General features: G+C 37.8%; 2 protein-coding genes across 2 annotated transcripts in view; one reads left to right on the top strand and one right to left on the bottom strand.

Annotated features, from left to right (window-relative positions):
• The window catches only part of LOC149618785 (glutamate receptor ionotropic, NMDA 2B-like), a 274,821-nt gene that overhangs the window by 98,966 nt on the left and 151,855 nt on the right, over positions 1-24,000 (top strand). Inside the window, exon 3 of the mRNA XM_089853956.1 lies at positions 12,773-12,951. Coding sequence (XP_089710082.1) covers positions 12,773-12,951 — 179 coding nt within the window. The remainder of the gene's footprint in view (positions 1-12,772; positions 12,952-24,000) is intronic.
• The window catches only part of LOC149618789 (ATP-binding cassette sub-family C member 1-like), a 245,074-nt gene that overhangs the window by 145,373 nt on the left and 75,701 nt on the right, over positions 1-24,000 (bottom strand). The gene's annotated exons all lie outside the window — the stretch shown is intronic.

Genomic DNA, 24,000 nt, shown 5'->3' with positions numbered 1-24,000 from the left:
TCAATTTTAGTCTAAAAAAAGATTAAAAAGCCGTTGAAATACATTTTTAACTCTAATACTCGTTAAGCCTAGGCTAATTATAAGCAGACGATACGTATTTTTAAAGAGAGGCTCCAGACGCGATTTCCCAGATCTCCTTTCGAGACTTTGCAGCCACGCTATTGGTTCGAAAATAAAGCTCAAATTTCCTACGAGAGGTGGCACTGGCGTAATGATTTTGGTTAATAACCGTGACGTTCGCGGATCCCATTGCCCTCTACATTATGGAAGCTAGCGTCCGAGACTCCTTTGTCATCTGCTCCTGCCGATAATTTACCAAATACAGCTTAAATTACCGATAATTTACCAAATACCGCTTAAGTTACCGACAATTTACCAAATACCGCTTAAGTTACCGACAATTTACCAAATACCGCTTAAGTTACCGACAATTTACCAAATACCGCTTAAATTACCGATAATTTACCAAATACCGCTTATCTTACCGACAATTTACCAAATACCATTTAAATTACCGATAATTTACCAAATACCGCTTAAATTACCGATAGTTTACCAAATACCGCGTAAATTACCGATAATTTACCAAATACCACGTAAATTACCGATTTATATCTTACCGTAATTTTAAAATGGTAATTTACCGGTAAATTACCGATTTATATCTTACCGTAATTTTAAAATGGTAATTTACCGGTAAATTACCGCGATAATAAGCCTGTAAAAATATAAAATACCAAAAATTACGGTAATTTTTGTTATTCCAAAATTTGAATGGGTAACTTACCGGCAATATTTCGGCCCGCTAACGGTAGAACGGCTCAGGTCCGGTGGGACGCTAGAAATTGGGGGAGGAATACACGGAAAAAGGGCGGGCGGTTTTCCTGATTCGTCCAACGTAGACCGCCCACCATTTTTCCGAGTATTCCTCCTCCATTTCTAGCATCCCTCCGGACCTGAGTCGTTCCGCAGTTAGCGTGCCGATTTCCCTCTGATCAAGCATCGAAATGGCGTTATTTTTAAAATTGAACGTAATCCAATTTGCACGGGAATCTACTGAGAAACAGCGCCATCTAGGTTAAAGCTTTTGGCAGTCCTATACAACTTAAAGTCTCCTCTAAAAGTAGCAACATACACGGGCCTTGATAGATAATGGAGGCTATTATTAAAGTCCCTTCTTTTTATTCACTATATCTATCAATTTCATAACAAAGCTTTCTTACTGCATAGTTTATTTTCAACTATTATGAATAACTTTACCTTTAAAGAAGCTTGAAAATAAATTTCTTTCTTTCTTTCTTTCTATCTTGGGGGTGTTCAAAGGTTTTTGAGAAAAGATTTTAATGTCTTGATGTATTCATTGGATTACCAAGAATTGGCCTATTTATTTGAAGAAGTCTTAATACCTAGGTCGAATCAGATTCCGTACACAATAGATGCTTATCAGGTAATACATTAATGGAATTACAGTGTAGCTTGTGTAAGGAAACTGACTCAATTCCAAGGCTTAAACACGATTTTCTTGCAATGGTACAGAAAGCCCAATAATGAATTCATGGTAATCCTTTGAAATTTTCTGTGTTAAACGATTTTAAACACATGTTTAAAAATTCTGTGTGAAGTAATGGTTGAAGAACTTCTATTCTAAAACATGCGAAGGATTTTGGTAAGGAATGGAAATGGTGAGCTGTTTGCCAAAACGATGGTGAAAATTTGACAAACCGAGTTAAAGACAACTAAATCGCAATGCTGAAGTGCTTTTGGTGTTTTTTCTAATTTTTAATTTTATGGTAATAAGTGTATGGTATTCCGATACTGAAGACAACAATTACTTGAGGTACAAGTGAGGATCTGAGTTTACAATATGATTTCTCCTCAGTTCAGTTCAATGTAACAGTATAGCAATAAGTGATTTCGCAAAATATGTCAGCACACTCCAGCTTGTTTTAGTGTTTGTGCAACGTCACTACTACGTTATAGGTTTATTGCCGGCAAAACATCATTCAGAGTGAAAAATCGATATTTTCAAGTTTAGGGTCAATGGATTAAGCTGTCTGATTGTTCAAATGTTACTGTTGGGTTAGTGAATATGGATTTAACAGTTAAATGGTTGGTTTCCTGAATAATAAAAATATTTATTTTTTAACCAAATTAATGAAGTAAACACGTTTCTAAGACTTTAACTTTTAGCATGACCTGTCGAATTGAAGCAGACGACATATAACAATCACTCTCTAGAAATACGGCCGACCAAATTTTTTTTAACTGGACTTTGTGTGACGTCTCAAGAAACAGTGGCACGTGATCAACCCGACTTCGGGAAAAAACCTACTGACTGGTTCTCTTTAGAATTAATTGTAGAAAAATTTAGTAACTTTTCGAGAAAACAATTAATTATTAGGTCTACAGCCTTCAAGTTCAGGACCATCAAAAATTCAAAATCAATACAGAATTTAGCATAAGATCGGCCTTGATGTTATCTCTAGAATTACAAAGTTGGGGTAATATTACGTCTAGTCTCTTCATTTTACAGAAATTCATTAATTTAATTAAGCCATACCGCCTTGAAAATCAATACAAAATTTACATAAGATATATTGGTAAGTTTTGACATCGATTTTCCTACCGTCTAGTCAATTAAATCTATGCAAATGTTTTAAAGTTAAAATAATTGAAAAGTGCCGTGCGCTTTAGTCGTAATCGTAACATCACAGTGGATCTTTTTGGTTTAAAATGCAATGAAATTATTCTTCTATAAATATTTTCAGTATAAATATTGGCGAAACGATATGTTAATACGTTTAAAGTAGCGTAAATGATTGTCTTTTGATCGATTTGGAATAACAAATGCCTTATTTCTGAATAAATTTCTCCCCAAGGACATACTCGAAGCCCTCCCCTAACATAATTGGATAGACTGATTTAAAGCTTGTTTAGATAATCGACTTTGTCGGCTTGCTTCAAGGTTTTATAGATTTATTATAGAGAGTGAACTTTATCAAGGACTTCATTCGTGTATACGGACAAAAATCGTAAATATTTTAACTTGACTAACTTGTCTCACAGTAATTCTGAGACAGAAGGGGAAACGTTTTATCTAGCCTAGTTAGGTAAAACCAGAAGGATATAATACCAGAAGTGAGATGAGACTAGAAGTACTGAGCTAACCAAATTCTTCACTCGGCGAAAGTGAATATTCTTGATAACCCACCAACGGTTGGCCCTCTGGTAGCGGTTTCTGAATTTTCCCTCCAAAACGTGAGACGCTCGCGGCGGTAGACGGCCGAGCTAGATTCAAGCACCCGCGTCCGTGTTCCTTGGCTTTAGGTTGAGGGGAAGGGGGTAGGGAATATTTTTGGAACTCGACCAATTTTTTTCTCTCTAGTGTATGCGCGATGGAAGCGGCATAAAATCCTCAAACTTGTTCACTAGTGCCAGGATCTACTACCAATGCTAGAGCACTTTACTTCTAGTCCCTTATTATACTTCTGATAATACCAAGAAGTAATATCTAGAGAAGATATAAATAAATTCGCCACATTTCGAGCTTTATCTCCAGTCCAAACGTAGGTCCGGAGTTTATCCCCGCCTCTTAATTACAACCAGCATCTCATTGGTTCTTGAAAACTCACTTCAGCGTGACGTGAATGACGAAAATTACTCATTTTTCGACCGAGGAGAAGCGAAATAGCCCAGCCTTCTTTTACGTCCCCCCTTGTATTTTGAAAGGGGGACTGGGACTATGGCGCGCGAATACTTAAGGCATCTTATAACTTCTCCCTAATAAACTAGATATCACTTCTTGCAGAAGTAAATGAACCGAAGTTACCGGAGTCCTATTGTTTATTCATTAAGCACAAGTTCCTCACAAACCCCCATATTTCAACCCCGACGATAGTCTCGCTCCTCTACTCTTTCGAGTCACAACAATTTTGAAAACGCCACCAAGCGGCCAATGTTCGAGTAACCGGATTTTCCGGGAATTAGTTAAAGTTTTTAAAAATGGCGACTTTTTCCCTCGGAAGATTCTTTTGGGGAGAGGTTCACACTCTTTGAAAAACTTTTCGAGTAGGATAAGAAGACTTTTAACATACTTTTGTCCAATGTCTGACTTTAGAATTTCAATAAATCTTTCCCGACTTGAAGTCACAAATGGTCGATTAATATTTGAAAGGTATTTCAAAAGATCATCCCTAATGTTTGCATCCATTATCGAACGTAAGCCTAGGGCCTAGGCTCCTAAGATAGAAGCAGACGCCTATTTCTCAAAACAACGACTATTTATTCATACTAACGATATTGCGCGGATTTGTAACTAAGCTGTATATGGTCTTTGGTGCCAGCGTTAAATTTCGAGACGATTCAGATAGAGGTACAGCTACCTTGATTTTTACTACCCCCACGTTATGGAAAACGCATTATACAAATTTTGCCCTCTCCGGTAACTTCGGTTCATTTACTTCTGCTTCTTGATAATACAAATATAGAATTCACCTCAAGGTGCGACAGTTACCCATCTGAAGTTTGATGAGCGGAAGGGCAAACAAAAAGGTGCATGAGCCTGAGAACATCATAACATAACTAAAGCATTAAGAGGATACAGAGTGTCACCCTTCTTCTATTATCCCCTTCTAGTAAAAGTAAAATTATCTACAAAAAGTTTCATTCGTTTCGATTCTAGTCCCTTAATATACTAAGAATGCCCTAATTTTATATTGTTAAACTTTTATGGACGACAAGAAACTCTGGAGTAATTGGGCTTTGATGTCGGATTATTTTGACGGAGGCAATATATACTATTTACGTGATCTCTCTAGCTCATACATGAAGGTATTACGATGTTAACTGAGACAACATTTAATATTAAGCTATAACTTTAGTAAGTTAATATATTGCATAATATATATTGTATACAGTAACATTAAATTTCCGTTGGTTAATGCACTTGGTAGTAAATAGTATATATATTTAATATTAAACTAGAGTTAGTTAATTTAATTATAGAAAGTTCTAAACCAAATAGTCTGCTCAGGAAACGTACATAATTATTTCAACTCAATAGCTATAAGACAGGAATAAATACATCTACTTGGAATCATTGTGTGGCCATTTTCTGAACGTATCTAGTCGGATTTGGTAGGGAGAACTACACCAATGACGAATTTTTATCGCGTCAATATTTCTTCTCGCAACACGTTGACCTCGTGTTGCTATTAACCAATGAAATCACAGTTAGAAAGACGTCATAATTATTGAGGCGTGACGTATAGTACTCAAACCCCGCCCACATGCAACCCAGTATAGAAATTACCACGGGATAAATTGGGGCACAATGATACTAATGAAATCACAGAAAGACGTCAAAATTATTGAGGCGTGTCGGATAGTACTCAAGCCCCGCCCACAAACTAAGTATAGAAATTACCACGGGATATATTGAGGCACAATTATAGAAATTACCACGGGATATATTGCGGCACAATGATACAAATGAAATCACAGTTAGAAAGACGTCGAAATTATTGAGGCGTGTAGGATAATACTCAAGCCCCGCCCACAAACCCCTATAGAAATTACCACGGGATATATTGGGGCACAATGATTCCAATTATCTTTATGTATTCCTGCTTAATTTCAAGGGTGTCGCCTTCTGATTTAAAATATTGCAGTTCGCCACTGGCGTGTGCTTCATGGAGCTTGCCCCTTACAACGCTCTAACTATAACAACATGGTGATGTCAGAACTTAAAAATATATTAAGGGTTTGCTTGAAATTATTTTGAAATCTACTTATTTGTATCATTTTAGACAAATAATTCAGCTGCAGTACATTTTACATTTAAGTTTATAGGCAATGCCGGACTTCAGGCTGAAATCACCCCTTGTATTTGCTACGAGCCCCTGTAGAAATGTTTTAACTGCCTCACACTGGTGTCGATGAGGAAACCAGAATCCAGGTTCACTTACATGGGATACAAATCATACAGTGTCCTTCCCAAAAATTATGGTAGAACCGAAGTACAGTGGATTCTTTTGGCAATTTTGAATTGATAATCTTCCATGGCATTTTGCGATCGGGGATATTGTTTTCAAGTTATGATTGTAGTGTTTTATGGATGAGCCCTTAAATTTAAGTTGGAAACTGAGTGACAATGCTAATTCTAGAGAGCTCTTCCAGATAAGAATCCATAACCCCCGTAATTTTAATTAAGGGGTCGACGTTAAAACACCCCAGTCTTAACTTAAAAATGGTGTCCCTGAGGGCAAAATGTCATAGACCATCTTCGACTCAAATTGTCATAGACCATCTTCGACTCAAATTGTCATAGACCATCTTCGACTCAAAATGTCATAGACCATCTTCGACTCAAAATGTCATAGACCATCTTCGACTCAAATGGTCATAGACCATCTTCGACTCAAATTGTCATAGACCATCTTCGACTCAAATTGTCATAGACCATCTTCGACTCTAATTGTCATAGACCATCTTCGACTCAGATTGTCATAGACCATCTTCGACTCAGATTGTCATAGACCATCTTCGACTCAAATTGTCATAGACCATCTTCGACTCAAATTGTCATAGACCATCTTCGACTCAAATTGTCATAGCCCATCTTCGACTCAAATTGTCATAGCCCATCTTCGACTCAAATGGTCATAGCACATTTTTGACTCAAATTGTCATGGCACATTTTTGACTCAAAATGTCATGGCACGTTTTTGACTCAAAATGTCATAGCACATTTTTGACTCAAAATGTCATAGCACATTTTCGACTCAAAATTTCATAGCACATTTTTAACTCAAAATGTCACAGAACATTTTCGACTCAAAATAGGAACATTTTTGATTGAAAATTTTTGACTCAAAATATGTTAGCACATTTTTGACTCAAAATGTCATAGCACATTTTTGACTCAAAATGTCATAGCACATTTTTGACTCAAAATGTCATAGCACATTTTCGACTCAAAATGTCATAGCACATTTTCGACTCAAAATGTCACAGAACATTTTCAACTCAAAATACGGAACATTTTTGATTGAAAATTTCATAGCACATTTTTGACTCAATATCGTCCATAGAACCCAGCATAATTCGGTCCTTTCACTCTTTTTGAAACACCCTATATAGTTTATCTTCAGTTAATCTAGAACCGCAGCCGCTTCACCTCTTTTTCTTAACCTAGGCCTACAGCTCAAAATTGTGATAGAGTGGAACTCGAACATTGTCGGGGTGGTTCGTAGTTTCTTTTTGTTACCTTCAAGCTTCCAATTAATTTGCTCTTATAGAACATACACTCTTTACCCATAGATTAAACTAGTTTATGCTCGATTGAACTAATACTGGGTCGTGTTAATCGATCGAACAAGTTTAACGGTCCTTGATCAATGCTAATTAATAGGCACGTTATACAACGCCTACAAAGAGCCGATAAAGGTATACGGGAAGTGCTTGCACGTAGAGGCGATGGTTGCGTGCGGCTACTGAAATTATTCCATAAATACCGACAACCGTAAGTTTAAAATTGATTATTGCGAAGCGCCGTTGATATCATCAGGGATAGATTTAATTTTAGAAGTAGGAATGGAGAACGGTTAGTATTTACTTCAATCCGACTCATCATAGCCCAGTATAGAGCCCCGTCCTCCAACACGTAACGAAAAGTTTAAATTATCTTATTGGCTCACTTAAACTACGTTTTGATGAAGTTGCTGACGGGGACGGCGAAAAATACGTAATTCCTTTTTACCTCTGTCGCTATGACAAGCCTCTTCTTTCATACCTCTCCGTCCCGGGGAAGGGGGTCTGGGACTTCGACGCGCGCCCAGATTACTCTGTTCTCCATTCCTACTTCTAAAATTAAATCTATTCCTGATCTAAGAAATATAATGGAAGCAGTGTGATTAGCTAAGATTCGTGACGTATTTTACACCGCCATACTTTTCTGTTGAGTGCACCGGTAAAGTTGATATCCACCAATATGACTGCCAAAACCTTAACGTGTTAAGACTTAGAAGGGTTTGACGTACAACGGGCATTTTTAGGAGTTGTTGCTACAGGAAATTAGGCATCTTAGCTTTCATTTTAAGGATTGGATTACTGAATCCTTCCCATTACTAAAATTTAAATTTAAAATTTGGACCATGCCGCTATATAGATTCTTTAGGAGTTGGTGTATGTCTCAGAGCGGCTGTAGAGAAGGCAAAACGAGTTACCATCGGTTCATAAGATAATGTTCCATAAGTTTGTCACTGGTTACTGAGAGCTTGTCATGAAGTGACGTAGCTGAAACGTCATAGATTCTCGTAAAGCAACGCCTGGTGAGGCGCTGTCTAAGGCTCAGTACAGACTAAATAAGAAGATGAACTGCAAAATTAACCGACTGTAGTCAATTCTGGCGTCGTTCTCGAACTATAGCTCTCAGTAAGTCTCTAGCATGACGAAGTATAGGAAGTGTCATACTTATGGAACATATCTTATAAACTTATGGAGTTACTAACAGCACGATGCTCTAGATGCTTGCCGCTGGGTGTGTCAGAACCAGTAGTTTAGGTCCCTACATCTCAAGAATGGTTTTCAAACCAAGTCTTTTAAAGGCCGACTTCCATCGAAAAGAGTTCTAGCGAACTGAAAACCGAGCATCGAGACTAACAATGGGGCGACCGTGCCGATTTTCGAATCCACACTGGGGTTAAAGATGGAAGGTTTCTCGCTAACTGAAAGCCGTGCAATGTAGTTCTAGCGAACTGAAGATACACAATAGAGAATTTCCTTCAGGGGAAAGCAAAAATTCGAGAGGAAATAAATTTAAAAGGATTTCTATTGTTCATATTCAGTTCACTAGAACCACATTGCACGGCTTTCAGTTAGCGAGAACCCTTCCAACTTTTACCCCAGCGGGGATTCGAAAATCGGCACGGTCGCTCCATTGTTAGTCTCGATGCTCGGTTTTCAGTTCGCTAGAACCCTTTTCGATGGAAGTCGGCCTTTAAGGGGAGCGGGTTATCCAAATTCAAGTTGGAAAGGGAAGGATTGAGATAAGTTTCTATAAATAAACAAGGCATAATAACTGGGAACTTCGAGGGGAATTATGAGCTTCTGGTATTAGCCATGTCAAAAACTGAGTTTTAAAACAGTACAATATTATTTTTTAGAAATTCTTGGACTACGGAATATAATGGTGCAGAAATGTAGGTAGGTCATATGCGCGAATGAACTCTTCAAAAGTACCTCGTGATTCGGGAGGGGTGTAACAAGTGTCGCCACATATCGGCATTTTTAGAAACTGTTTCTCACTTCATTTGTGAGAGAACAAGTTTCTATTTTTAAGACACAGCTATAGGGCGGCTGAATCATAGGACGCTAAATCGAGGAAGTTGTGAGCAGGGTCGAAAATAAGAAAAAAATTCTTAAAGGACACGTGTCCAGTGACCCCTGTTTGCAGGGGCGAGCCAACATTCTCTACTGGAGCGGGGGCAAAATGGCTGCCTAATGTTAAAGTGCCATGGAGTTGAAAGTTTGAGAGGGGGCCTTTGCCCCCGCTGCCCCTGTGGTAGGCACGCCCCTGCCTGTTTGACTGAAAAATTTATAGGACATTGTCCACTGGAGTGTGCAAAAAGTGTGTCGCATCTCCATAGTCAAGCTATCAAAACTTCGGAAAAGTATTTGTCAAACTGTCCAGTGACCTTCTTAGTGTTTAACAAAATTATGCGACATTTTAAAATTTTATTGGTCAATGTCCAGTGTCCTATGCTTATTTCCGGCCCTGGCTGTCAAGACTTCGTTGCCTCAAGTCACTCAAGGATAAATCATCTTCGGAAGAGTATGCCAACCTTCCCATTCAAAAACCTTGTTGCAGACTAGAGAGTTGATCGTAAAAGTTTTATGTTGGTTAGGGTTTTAGTGCCATAGTTGTTTGGCTCTCCAGCAATGTTTGGGCCATATTGCGTGACTAATGTTACGACGTTAGACAAGAAAAGGTCAATATAATATAAGCTTGTATAAAACCTAATTATACAAATGGATATTGACTTTTAAATGACTATGGACCATCCAATATATTCTGTCTGGAATTTGAATATTCAATCTTATAGCAAGAGACAATCAAGAAGAAGTATACAATACAGCATTCGCTCAATCTTCATTCGCAATGCAAAGATCACTTAGTTGAACTCTCACGATTAGACTGAATATATATTGTGTTAAGATTTAGTTTAATTCGAGTTTTATTTTTTATTTTTAATTTCGTTGGATTCGTTTAGGTTGATTAAATCGTGAATAGGGTTAATTACTCATGATTATAGTGATGAAATTATGGGTAGACTGGTTAAATTATGGATAGACTGGTTATATTATGAATAGACTGGTTATATTATGAATAGACTGGTTATATTATGAATAGACTGGTTATATTATGAATAGACTGGTTATATTATGAATAGACTGGTTATATTATGAATAGACTGGTTATATTATGAATAGACTGGTTATATTATGAAAAGACTGGTTATATTATGAATAGACTGGTTATATTATGGATAGACTGGTTATATTATGGATAGACTGGTTATATTATGGATAGACTGGTTATATTATGGATAGACTGGTTATATTATGGATAGACTGGTTATATTATGAATAGACTGGTTATATTATGAATAGACTGGTTATATTATGAATAGACTGGGTATATTATGGATAGACTGGGTATATTATGGATAGACTGGTTAAATTATGAATACTCGAGGTTAAATCGAGAATAGACTATCGAGAATAGCTTTATTAATTCGAGTTTTGATGTTATTATAACCTAGAAAAGGTGTTATATATCAAGTTTAGGTTGATAAAATTATGGTTTAGTTGATTTAATTATGAATTGATTAAATTATGAGTGAATTCATTAGATTATGAATAGATTCATAATAATGAAAATATTCATAAGATTATGAATAGATTCATAATAATGAAAATATTCATAAGATTATGAATAGATTCGTTAAATTATGAAAAGATTCGTTTAATTATGAAAAGATTCGTTAAATTATGAAAAGATTCGTTAAATTATGAAAAGATTCGTTAAATTATGAAAAGATTCGTTAAATTATGAAAAGATTCGTTAAATTATGAAAAGATTCGTTAAATTATGAAAAGATTTGTTAAATCATAAGAAAATAATATACAGCTCCCTAGGGAGCTATATATTATTTTCTTATGGTTAAATGATGATTACCTATTCTGATTTTATCATTTAACATTGTTTATATCACAGCCTAAACAGAATTCAACTCCCGAATTTATATTTATAAGGTTTTCAAAGCCAATTTTGCTAAAAAAATGGTTTCCTTTTATCTAAAACTATAACTTCTGAGGTGTTCGAAAAACCGTTTCAATTGAATTTCGCCAGAGACAGACACTGTATTTGAGAAATATCTGTGACCTCAAATATCTCAGGGCACCGATCGAAATTTCAGAATCTAGTTTCTTCAAGACACAGATCTTTGAAACGTCTTATCGCTGAAAAACAGCGTTAGCGACAGCATCACATTTGACGTACAAGGCCCCAAATCGCCTCGCTCGCTAAATTCACACACACCAATTATACCAATAGCACTTTGGCATCGTATGTCTTTAACCCTGTGAAATGTCTAATGTCTCCCGTGTTTCTTAATTGACGCCATCGAAGTCCTTCAAAAGCTTCAGAAAAGAAGTACCATGCATCATTTCCTGTCCTAAAGTCTGATATAACAACCAAATGACCTTATGCATAAGCCTATTTATACAGGCTGTTTTTGATAAGTATGTCAGAAAATAAAGGGTGCATGCGTTCTTTGGGTAAAAAAGAGTGAAAATTATCATGAAACTGTGGTATACAACATTTGGTTACAGAGATATGGACTGCCAAACATTGATTGTCTCCTTAAATAAAGAAATAGTCACACATGTCGCGTAAGACATATCAGAATTCAATAGTGTTCAATCCGTGGAACGTAATTATAAACAGGGAGGTGTATTGTAGGAGCGTTATTTACCCCTGGTAGGAGTATAGACTAGGCCTCTAGGTCTAGACATTAGCGTACTAGTGTTCCGCGCATCATTTTCGCGCATGCCGAGCCTTGACTTCATTTCTCTTGGAGAACACGTGTTTAACTTTTAAAGAAGGCGTCGCTTTCTTCTTTCCCGGCTTAACTCTTTGAATATTTTAGATATTATAGTTAATATAAATAGAAATAAAAGTAAGATATAAACTTAAATAAGATTTCCAAACGCTTGGAAAACTCCAGTCACTCGAACTCGATACACAAAAGACCGAGGCTTAACCCTCTTCAACATCCTTAGCTTGCGGCCATCTTTCATGCCTAGGTTTGGAGAGAGGGTCAAAATTCATACCCCTTTTTAGAGACAAATAAGGTCTAGCTTCTTTTAGTAGAGGGGAAACGACTCCTTCTACAATACAGCTCCGTGTTATAAAGTAGTTTACAATTAAATAGGTTGAAGTGTGCGTACGCTTGTAACGTTAAGCTAATTAGATATTACTCCACAAGTCTATTTCTTTGCTTTAGGGGCCAATCACATCAAAGTTTGGGAGCGCATATCTCTATAATTTAATGTTTCAAACTCCATGTTCTATGAGATTTCCCCACTCACTTTGACCCTAAGAACACACCGTTTAATTCATGGCAGACTTATGAAAATTACCCTGTATATAGCTCGTACCAATTCCTTATGAAAATCTAATCCAACATATCTTATTGCATTCCCGTAGCGTATATCCGATTCTCACGTCCTACAAATGGCGCCCTCGGTCAAACACCAATCAGCGGCCATGCTTAGCATCTTACGACGCTACGACTGGTTCCGTTTCTCCATCGTGACCTCTCAAATAGGAGGTCACGACGATTTTGTGCGAGCGGTCAGAGACGAAATTCTAGAGCAGAACAACAAGTGAGTACTACCACACCACATACGTATATAAACCTTTTGTCAGCGGGGTAAAAAGAACCGATAAAGAGACAAACAGCATCCCTTATATCAAACTATTTCTACCAAGGCCTAACGGTGCCGATACCCGATACTAGAAATCTGGCTATGTAGTCTAGCGTGCGTCTTTGTTAGAGCGGAGATAGTAACGACAGAAGGGTTTCTCGGGACACGTGTAACAGACAGCACCAATTACTTTCGCCTTTTACGCCAGCGGGGGGTCACAAGGGGTCAGAAAAGGATCGTCCAGGCGGTCGACGAAACTCTAAATGTTATATAATTATTACCGTGGGGGGCGAAGGGCCATTAGGGCGCTCTCCGAATCGATCAGCGGTATCCTTAAAACATTGGACCTTATAGATTTCTTAAAAGAGAGAATGAAATGCGCTAATAATAATCTATATTTTATCCTGTTACCTTGATAAAAAAATATTACCATTTTCAAAAATATTCTGCTCATTAATCCATAATTATAGAAATAAAAATCCTAACTGACTGACTGATAAATAACGTCCAGGTCAAACCCCACTACCTAGAAACATGCTATAACTATAAGGACCTTTCATATAAGTAGTAGCTAAAGTGTATAGATATAAAACAAAAAGTACACTTCATTAACAATTCCCTGCCTTAGGCTGTAGACTACGTGTAAAATGAGAAGCAAACTAGTCCCTTTAAAATTCCTATCACCCGTCGACAAGTATTTCACGCTTTCAATCCCACTCCTCTATTTCACCATTCAAAGAAATCGTGAGGAATTTTAAAAGCAAAAGCTTCTCAGAACCGGGTTTTCTGTTTATGTCGCACTATTACAAATATAACATAAGTAAATTTATTGAAGTAAGAATAATTAAGTAGATAACGATGTGGCTACTATTATGGCCCAGCCCTTGGGTCGTCTTGTTTACATTTTACAGAACAAAATAAAACTATTCTGTTTGGATAACACTGCTCGTAGTGGTTTTAATGGTTTTTTGCAGTCAGTTAAACGCAAAAATTATTTTTATGAGGTCACTATCTTCACGATTTCGGTATTATGGATGACAAATTTTTCGGGCCTATAGAACTCTACGCCTATGCAAACTTCCCTCCCCATCCCGGGGAAGGGTATTCTTAACTTTGACGCGCGCCCAGATTACTCTGTTCTCCATTCCTACTTCTAAAATTAAATCTATCCCTGATTCTATACACTGGAATCCACAGAAGGTCGAATTATTACACGTAAATCGATCGGAAAACTCTTTTTAGGCACGTGTTGCCTTTAATCACGAATTCTCTCTGATAATTGAGTAGGAGCTCTTTGAATACCCGGTAGCTCCAAAAATATTACGCCTTTGAAGTAAACCAGATTTAAAATGTTTCCAATTAAAGGATCCGATTTAAAATTTAACGCTTTCATTTAGCTCAAAGGCATATTTTATAATTAAGCAATTGTCCAAAGACCTCATTATACGTTCAAAACCTCTTTTCATAAATTTTCTAACTTAAGTAAGCAGATTTATATCATGGAGGAAAATAGAAAGGAGATGAAAAGACAGGATCGGCTCTATCAGACATAAGTTAATAAGGCATCTTCCATAAATATGACACTTCCTTTACTTTGTAATGCTTGAGACACTGAGAGCTAGTTCGAGAACGACGCGAGAATTGACTACACTCAGTTTTGCAGTCCATCTTCCTATTTAGTCTGTACTAAGCCTTTGACAGCGCCTCACCAGGCGTCGCTTTACGAGAATCTATGACGTTTCACGTACGTCACTTCATGACAAGCTCTCACTAACCAGTGACAAAAATATGAAACATTCTCTCCACGTGTTAGTGGAAGGACTGTCGGATGGGTAGGGATAGAGCATCCTCTTTTCCTCTCCTAATTTACCTTCATGATTATATTTAACCAAACGTGCCTTGCTAATTTAAATGTGTTGTTTAATGTATTGTAGATTTATAGGTAGATTCATATTTGTTTCCCAAATATATAACGATTATTAATTTATTGAAAAGAGGTAAGAGCTACAGGTGTTATTGATGGAGATCCGATAAACTTTAAAACTTTTAATTGATATTAAAATGATGTCTAGACGCTGTTGGAGACCTGCAGATTGATTAAGATCTGTTTTAATAAGTTCATGAGTTATAAGGTGGTTTTCTGAGAAATAAAAGGGTATTTCAACATTTTTTGAGTGGTTCAAGGCAAAATGGGATTGTGGCAATATTTTATTGTGTTTTAATGTATACGTTTAGGGATAGATTTAATTTTAGAAGCAGGAATGGAGAACGGTTAGTTTTTACTTCAGTCCGATTCATAGCCCAGTATAGAGCCCCCTCCCTTCAACACGTAACGAAAATTTTAAATTATCTTATTGGCTCACTTAAACTTCGTTTTGATGACGTTGCTGACGGGGACGGCGAAAAAAACGTAATTACATTTTACCTCTGAGCCGCCTCTTCTTTCATAACCTCTCCTGTCCCGGGAAGGGGTCCAGGACTTTGACGCGCGCCTAGATTACTCTGATCTCCATTCCTACTTCTAAAATTACATCTATCCCTGGTAAGTTTTTACGCATACTAACCACAGCATAGCCTTAGAACGTTGTCGGGTGCTGTACAACCTTAGCATATTGGAAACCACACGGAGTAAATTGCAAAATGATTTTTACCCTTGTCATATAAATATATTTAACGATTATCACCGACCGGTCAAGGTTCCCTAGTCAATTTTCAATATTCAATCGGTCACCGATAAACCAGAGATCCAGAGTTGAAAAATCGATAAAATACATAGAAAACCACTTCATCTAGCTACCATTTCGTAAAACTTCACCATAACTAAATATTTATTTCAACCTCCAAAGAAAAAAAAACTCCATAGTATCAAAACTATATCTTATAAAATAAAGTACCCTTAACGACATACAAAAACCATGCGTGTCCCTCCCCCACCTCCCAAACATCGCTGGACCCTTTTCTAATGTCCCAACCAATAGCCCGAGGGAATTACAATCGATATCAAGACGGCGTACATCAAAAAGAGCCCATCCTACACAAGAAAAGAATGAACACAAGAAGAAAGCCGGCATAGAACTATTACAGTAAATATATACTTTTTTTCTATCAAGAAAAGCTAGCTATACATTCTTCTCAAAGCTATAGTGGGTGTGTGGTTCGAAAAGGCGCAAAAATAAGGGGTAGGATACTACGCCGTAGTTGACCGTTTTACTGGCGTAGCAATACTGGATCTGTTCACTCTCTTAAAATAGGTCTTGTGGTAATTCGCGGTTACGCGGTTACCGTCGTCTGCTATTGTGTATGCTAGAACTTCCTCGATTTGTGTTTATTGTGAGGACAGAGTAGCTGGAAATGTTTTAAAAGATATTTGAAGGTATAATATGGATTTAAGTAAGGTTATCGAAGCAATGGAAGAGCGCATAAAACTAGATACGTTTAAGAAAAATCTCGGTAATTTAGCTATAGCGCGAGCAGCTTGCGTCGTGATGCGCGTGATCGAGTGGGCTATGGTTAAACCAAGGAGCATAAATGTCTGAACTACTTTCAGTCGCGAGTTTGCAAGTCCATCAGTCACTAGTAAACTAAATAGTTATTGGCGAAACTTTGATGTCCGCGTTTTTTAACACAGGGTCTATGGCCACTGTCATACTTTCCCTCTCATACACATTTGGTGCTTTGGATTGTTTACAGGGAATTTTGAAAACTTTCTCGTGAGTGAGAATTTTAGATGAACTTTTTAATTTCAAGTTATGGTGTTTCTAAAAGTAATGATGGGGGAGGTTTTTTGGGTGATTTTTAGTCGAAAATGTAATTTCTATGACCTGGGATAGATTTAATTTTCGAAGTAGGAATGGAGAACAGAGTAATCTGGGCGCGAGTAAAAGTCCCGGACCCCCCTTCCACGGGACGGGGTAGGGGTATGAAAGAAGAGGTGGGTCATAGCGACAGAGGTAAATAGGAATTACGTATTTTTTGCCGTCCCTTTCAGCAACGTCATCAAAAGCGAGGTTTAAGTATGCCAATAAGATAATTTAATATTTTCGTTACGTGTTGGAGGGAGGGGCTCTATCCTGGGCTATGAGTCGGACTGAAGTAAATACTAACCGTTATCCATTCCTACTTCTAAAATTAAATCTATCCCTGCTATGACATTTTACTGTCTGGGCCAACGTTTTCAAGATAAGATTGTAAATAGTATTTTACGGATGACCCCTTAAATTTAATTAATAAACTGATTAAGACATTGATTTCTAATTTAATTAAGGGGTCATCCATAAATACCCCCTTAAATTTAATTAATAAACTGATTAAGACAGTGATTTCTAATTTAATTAAGGGGTCATCCATAAATACCCCCTTAAATTTAATTAATAAACTGATTAAGACAGTGATTTCAAATTTAATTAAGGGGTCATCCATAAATACCCCATCAAATAATAACTCGAAAACAGTGTCCCGGATGGAAAAACGTCATAGAACATTTTCGACTCAAAATTTCACAAAAGAAAATAATAATAATAATAATAATAATAATAATAGACTTTTATTATGGATCAATCTTTAAGTCGAAACTTGTTTACAAAGATGTCCAGAGGGACTTAAGTTAAAAATAAAGTGGTGTAGTATAACGAGAATAAATAGTAAATATATGAATATATAAGTGTATAAAAGTGGTATAAAATCACTAGGTGTTAGAGTTCGATCAACCTTGATTCGATGATGTATGTAGTTAAGATGGTCATTGGTTAAGATAGAGTCTCGTTTATGTATCCTTTGATTCTGTTTTTAAAGAGAGTTATTGACGTTAGTGATTTCATATTATTATCGAGGGAGTTCCATTGCGAGACTCCATTAAATTTGGTACTTTTGGTTCGGAATCTCGTTGTGAAAGATTCCACGAAAAAGTTATTCGTATTTCTGGTTCGATGATTGTGTTCTGGTTCAGAGAACCAGTTTAGGACACTCGGTGGAGCTTGGTTATGTTTTATGCGGTACATGAAGGCTAATAAATTCTGTAGGTACGTCTGTCTTGGAGAGTCTATCTTCGAGTTTTCTACGGCACGTGTAGCGGAAGAGTATTTAGCAGTCTTCGTAATCAATTGTGCACTAGATATGAATAGGGAGTGCAATTTGTTGAGGTTTCTTTTGGTAGTATGCGAGTAGAAGATGTTACCGTAGTCGAATATTGGCCTAATACATGCATTATATATCAATCGTAGCGTGTCTGAGTCAAGGTATGTTTGAAGAGGTCTTATCAGCCATAGTCTTGTTCGTACTTTTTTCATAACGTATGTGATTTGTTCGTCCCAATTCAGTTGGTCGTCTATCCAGAGTCCCAAATATTTATATTGTCTTGTTCTTGATATTTTCGTGTTGTACATATCGGTGATGGGTTCTGTGCTAAGTCTCATGCTTCTTGTTGGAGCAAAAATCATGTATTTAGTTTTGTCAAAGTTAATGACAAGCCCTATTGATATTAGTGAGGTGTTTAAGTTTGTGATGTCCTCTTCAGCCTTCTTTATGAGGTGGTCAACGTTTGCATCTGCTCCTAGGATTACGGTATCATCAGCGTACTCGAGTGCTGTAGTATGTTTTAAGGACTTGTGAATTTGTGAAGTATAGGCGTTGAAAAGTAATGGTCCCAGCACACTGCCCTGGGGAACTCCATTTTTAACTGTTAGTTCTGCCGATGAATGTCCATTGTGGTATACTATTTGTTTTCGTTCTTGTAGATATGAGTGTAGCCATGCCAGGACAGAGCCGCTTAGTCCTGATCGTTGAAGGTCGTCTAATAATATCTTGTGTTGTACGGTATCAAATGCTTTAGAGAAATCGAGGAAGACACATACAACAAATAGCCCATTGTTAAGTTTTTGCAGTATTGTTTCTAGCATATTGAAGATACAATGAGTTGTTGAGTGCTTAGCTCTAAAGCCAAATTGGAGGTCATAGAGTATGGCTTGGCTTTCCAGGTAGTTGTAAATTTCCTTGTGGGCTAGTTTTTCTGTGATTAATGAGAGGGCAGGTAGTACGGAGATGGGTCGATAGTTCTTTGGTTCGAATTCGTTACCATACTTAAAGATTGGGGATACTTTAGCCATTTTCCACTGCTCGGGGAATGAACCAAGTTCAAACGAGAGGTTGATTGTATTTGTAAGGGGTGCGGATATTATCGCAGCTAATGCTTTTAGCAGGGCGGGGGCCAGACCATCTGTACCAGTTGCCTTGTCCGGTTGGATTTTTTTCAGAGCGGCGAAAACTGTTGTCTCAGTCACGCAGTGGAATTTGTCAAAAGTGTTAGCGTGGCTTGCGTTAGATGGTTCAGTATGGTTGTCTGCCCTGCGTATGTCCTCTATGTTGAGTAGATTGTCAATTACGTTTATATAATAGCTATTCATTGCGTTGACTATTTCTAATGGGTCATCCACGGATTCGTTCTGGTAGTCGAGTCGTAATATTGGTTTATTAGTTTGTAATTTTAGAAATGGCTTTAGGGTTTTCCAGATTGTGGTGGACTTATTGCTTTCCCGCGTGCTGTTTCTGAAGTAACTGATTTTGCGTTCCCTGATAATTTTGATTACTAGGTTCCGCTGTCTTCGAAATAAGCCAGAGTAATGGTCGTGATTGTAGTGCTTACGACTTTTGGTTTTGTATATATCACGTAGGTGCATGTGTGATTTAATAGAAGGGGTCATCCATGGGGAGTTTTTGACAGCTACAAATTTTTTTCTGAGAGGGGCATATTTATTGAGAGTATTCGTAATTGTACATTGTAGGTGGTGGACACCTTCATCCGGAGTGCGAAAGGTCTGTGCTGTTGTTGATAGGAGTGCCTGTAGTTCGGCTGTGAATTTGTCAGTGTTAATTTTCTTCAGATTTCGCACGTCTTTCAGAACTTTATGGACTTTTGGACAGGACTTTTTCCTGACAACCCAGGTCAGATCGTGATCAGAGACACTACAGGGGACTATTTTCACTTCCAAGATGCGATGGGGGAAGTTCGTGTAGATATGGTCAATTAATGTAGATGAAGTTAGAGTTAATCTTGTTGGTTGTAGGACTAGTTGTTTAAATTTGTTTAATGTTTGAAGAAGAGTCTTGGTTTTTGGCAATTGAGGTTTTGCTAGTAGATTGCAATTTGTGTCTCCTAGTATAAGTATCTCTTGGTTATCCCGTTGGTAAATGGAGTCAATACAGTTCGAAAGATCCAAAAAGGTGTTCTGCGCACTACTTTGGGGCGGTATGTAGACTATCCCAACGCATAGGCTGGTCGAGTTCTTATAGTTTATTGTGATCCACATTGATTCCAATTCTGAGTCCACGGGGGTGGGGGTGTTCGAGTTAGGTTGAAGTTTAGTTAGAGGTAAATTATCTTTACAATATATACAAATTCCACCCCCTTTTCTCCCGATTCGGTCCTGGCGCCACAGTCTGTAGCCGATAATCTGGCATAATAGGAGCCATGTCTCAGTGAGTCCGAGGATGTCGATGTCATTGGTAACTAGCAGGTGTTCAATTTCTAGTATTTTGTATTTAAGGCTTCTGATATTGAGGTGTCCAATTTTAAGTCCTTTTTTTACTTTTTGATCAATCAATCATACTTCTCCGGGATCTATGGCGTCTATTGATGCCAGGTTCGGGGTTATTTTCCTAAGGTTTATTCCAGATGGCCAGTTTCTTCTATTTTTCAGGAGTCTTTCTGCCTTTCGGGAGCACTCGATTCTGAAGGTTGATAGAAATCGGTTCTGCTCGGTTATCTGCACTGTGATTGGTTGTATTTGGAGTTCTATTAAGTGTTCTCGAATATCGCTGATTTCAGTGCGAGGAGAGAAGTTTGATAACAAGTAGCATACGGTACCATTTGCACCTTGTAACAGGTCACTCTCAATATTAGTACCCCAGACCTTGTTTTCTTTAGTAATACCGCTTCCCAGCTTAGCACAGGAAACGTCGCATGGCCATATTTCTTGTTGGAGTACGTGTTCCACCTTTGTTGTGGTATTTAGTATGAAGTTTTTGATATTATCTTTATTCTCTTTTGACGAGGGCCTGAGATTGATTATAGTGATATTCATACTTTCTAGGTACGCTGTCAAGATGTCTATGGTGGTGTTGCTTGAGCAATTTCCAATGTAGTAGACATCGGCAGACTTGGCATCCGTCTTAATTTATGGTAGACTTATCTAGGGTTTATAGACAAGATTGACATAATATATTGCTGGAAAGGTGTATGCTTATGCCATGTGGTAGATTTAAGACATTGTTATCCTGCAAATAATTATTTTTCGCTGTCTATAGGAGTCTATTCTAGTGACCTCGTTTGACGCAGGCTATAAAATCATATTATCTCCAAGTAAAGAAACCTTTCAAAATTAATTTCTCTGAAATCCAAAATAATACATTTAATATCGGGCAAAAGATGTGTGAAAAACTTAGGTAATCACAAGGACACGGATACGAGTTCAAATTGGGGAAGTGTGTAAAAGCGTTCCTTCTAAAACGTTCTGGCAATGCTGGGAGTCTAAATTCGGCTAACAGAAGATGTACAGAATGATGTGTACAATAGACAAAGTGTTTCTGATAAGTCTGCCTAAAATTAAAGTGCTTGTTCTTTGGGTCAAGCTGAGTGAAAAGTGTCAAAGAACATGGGGTCTAAAATACTTAGTTTCACAGGTACGGGCCCCCAAACATTGACCCCTAAAAGAAAGAAATTGACACGCATGTGGATCAAGATATATCAGCTTGCCCATCTTGTTTAGACAATTTCAATTCTAGGAATGTTCAAGAGTCTTTACAGAAGTAGGATAAGGGACTAGAAGTAAAGTTCTCTAGCATTGGTAATAGATCCTGGCACTAGTGAAAGAATTTGAGGATTTTATGCCGCTTCCATCGCGCCCACCACTTGAGAGAAAAAAATTGGTCGAGTTCCAAAAAACATTTCCTACCCCCTTCCCCTCAACCTAAAGCCGAGGAATACGGACGCGGGTACTTGAATCTAGTTCGGCCGTCTACCGCCGGGAGCGTCTCACGTTTTGGAGGAAAATTCAGAAACCGCTGCCAGAGGGCCAACTGTTGGTGTGTTATCAAGAATGTTCACTTTCGCCAAGTGAAGAATTTGGTTACCTCGATACTTCTAGGCCCTTATCTTACTTCTGGTCTTTATCTAGCAGAAGTGTACTTTTAAAGGTAAAACTAGAACTACAATATTTTTGGACTTCCACGTGTATTTAGAGAACGGTTAATCGTTTTGATAAAAGAGAGTAATAGAATTTTAGAGTACTCGATTTGAAAAAGCGAGTACTCAAAATAATTTTCGTTTTGGAAAACGAGTAATATTAGTTTGAACGAGTACTCGATTCGGATTAATGATAATGCGCATGCGCGAGCGTTAAACCAACAAAGAAAGTATTCATACTTTTCTCTCGTTCAGAAAACGGGGGGAAAGCACGGAGAGCGAATTATATTTAACCAGCTATTTCTGTGGTATCAATTTTAAATTTGAAACTTCTGGCGCGCGTCATAGTTCAAATTTATGAAAGTGTCGCCTTTGACGAAAAGCTAGACCACCCCTTGGTCTAAATATTTAAAATGGCGCGTACTAGCTGACCCCTCTCTCCTAGCCCTTCGTCTGACCCCCTGTCCAAGATCGTAAAGAACGCGGAACGAGCATAAGAAATCGGCAGTAGCAGCGCAGCCTGCGAAGTTAACTTGAGGAATGGGTGAAAAAAAAATATTGCGACCCTAATAGAGGAAAACGGTGCGGTCATTCCCGTTCAGAGTTGTATGTGTATATAGAGTCCAGCAGTACCCTTCTATTTCTTCAAAGATTTCTATTTCCGCATGGTCAGTTTCATCATTGCCGAAACGGGTCCCGAATACGAAGGGGAAAAAAGAGGAGAAATAACATAGCAAGTACCGTAACAATAAGAAGTATGACAGAGGAAAACAATATTTCCGCCAAAAGATTTTGTGTTTGTTAAATCGTTGGTTAAAGCGATCACTGTTCACCTACGTTTATAAGTGATATGTTCCATAAGTATGACAATACCTATACTTCGTAATGCTGGCTCTAGACTTACAAGTCGAGCTAGTTCGAGAACGACAAGCGACAATTGAAGTCGTACACTCGGTTAATTTCACAGGACCTCCATCTTCCTATTTAGTCTGTACTAAGCCTTTGACAGCGCCTCGCCAGGCATCGCTTTACCTCGAACCTATGACCTACTTCAATCACTTCATGACAAACTCTCAGTAACCAGTGACAAACTTATGAACATATATTATGAACTTATGCTTTTAAGGAAAAGCCAGTAAATAAAACACCAATTAAGGACTGATATGGTTTTAGAATTACTCGGAATTTCTCCATGTTGTTTTCACATCAAACCTCTTTATAACATCGGAATAAACCTTCTTTAATATTTTTACCTTTGCTGAAATAGACTATTTCGGTAATCACATACAGGGAAACCAACTCACAGGGTCGAGGCCGCCATTAGGGTATTATCCCTCCAGCCAAGAAGTACCGCTAGAGGCAGTGCAAATTGGCTAGCCTCCCGCGTGTAGTAAACTTGGGCTCCATCTTGTGGCAGGTAGAATACCCCAAAAGGCGTCCTCGCCTCTGTTTGTTGGTTTCCGAATCGGTCTATGGGAAAAATTATATTTATTGTTAATACGTTACTTTTGACTATAGGCCATTTTGATGAAGGATGCGGGTTAGTATACCCATAAGCCATGTTCACACTTACACGAGAAACCGATTTGAAGCGATTCAAAACGCTTCCAAAGTTAAGTGTGAACGTAACAGTTAGTCTGATTACAAACGCGGTTTCTTGCAGTTGCTTCGCGAACCAATTTAAACCGGCTTTGGAGGTTAGTTTCTATTTTCTGAGGGTATTTCACCTGGGGTGAGACTATTGTTCATTGTATTATCACCGGACAGCAGACAGCACCAACGAAAGCTTAAGCAGACAGCATTAACAGGAGCGTCTTAAGGTGTGAACCAAC

The sequence above is a fragment of the Phalangium opilio genome, unplaced genomic scaffold, assembly GCF_054372755.1.
Source record: "Phalangium opilio isolate 3A_F unplaced genomic scaffold, DU_Popi_V2 ptg000209l_1, whole genome shotgun sequence".
Taxonomy (NCBI): domain Eukaryota; kingdom Metazoa; phylum Arthropoda; class Arachnida; order Opiliones; family Phalangiidae; genus Phalangium; species Phalangium opilio.
This window is presented reverse-complemented; position numbering and strand designations above follow the sequence as displayed.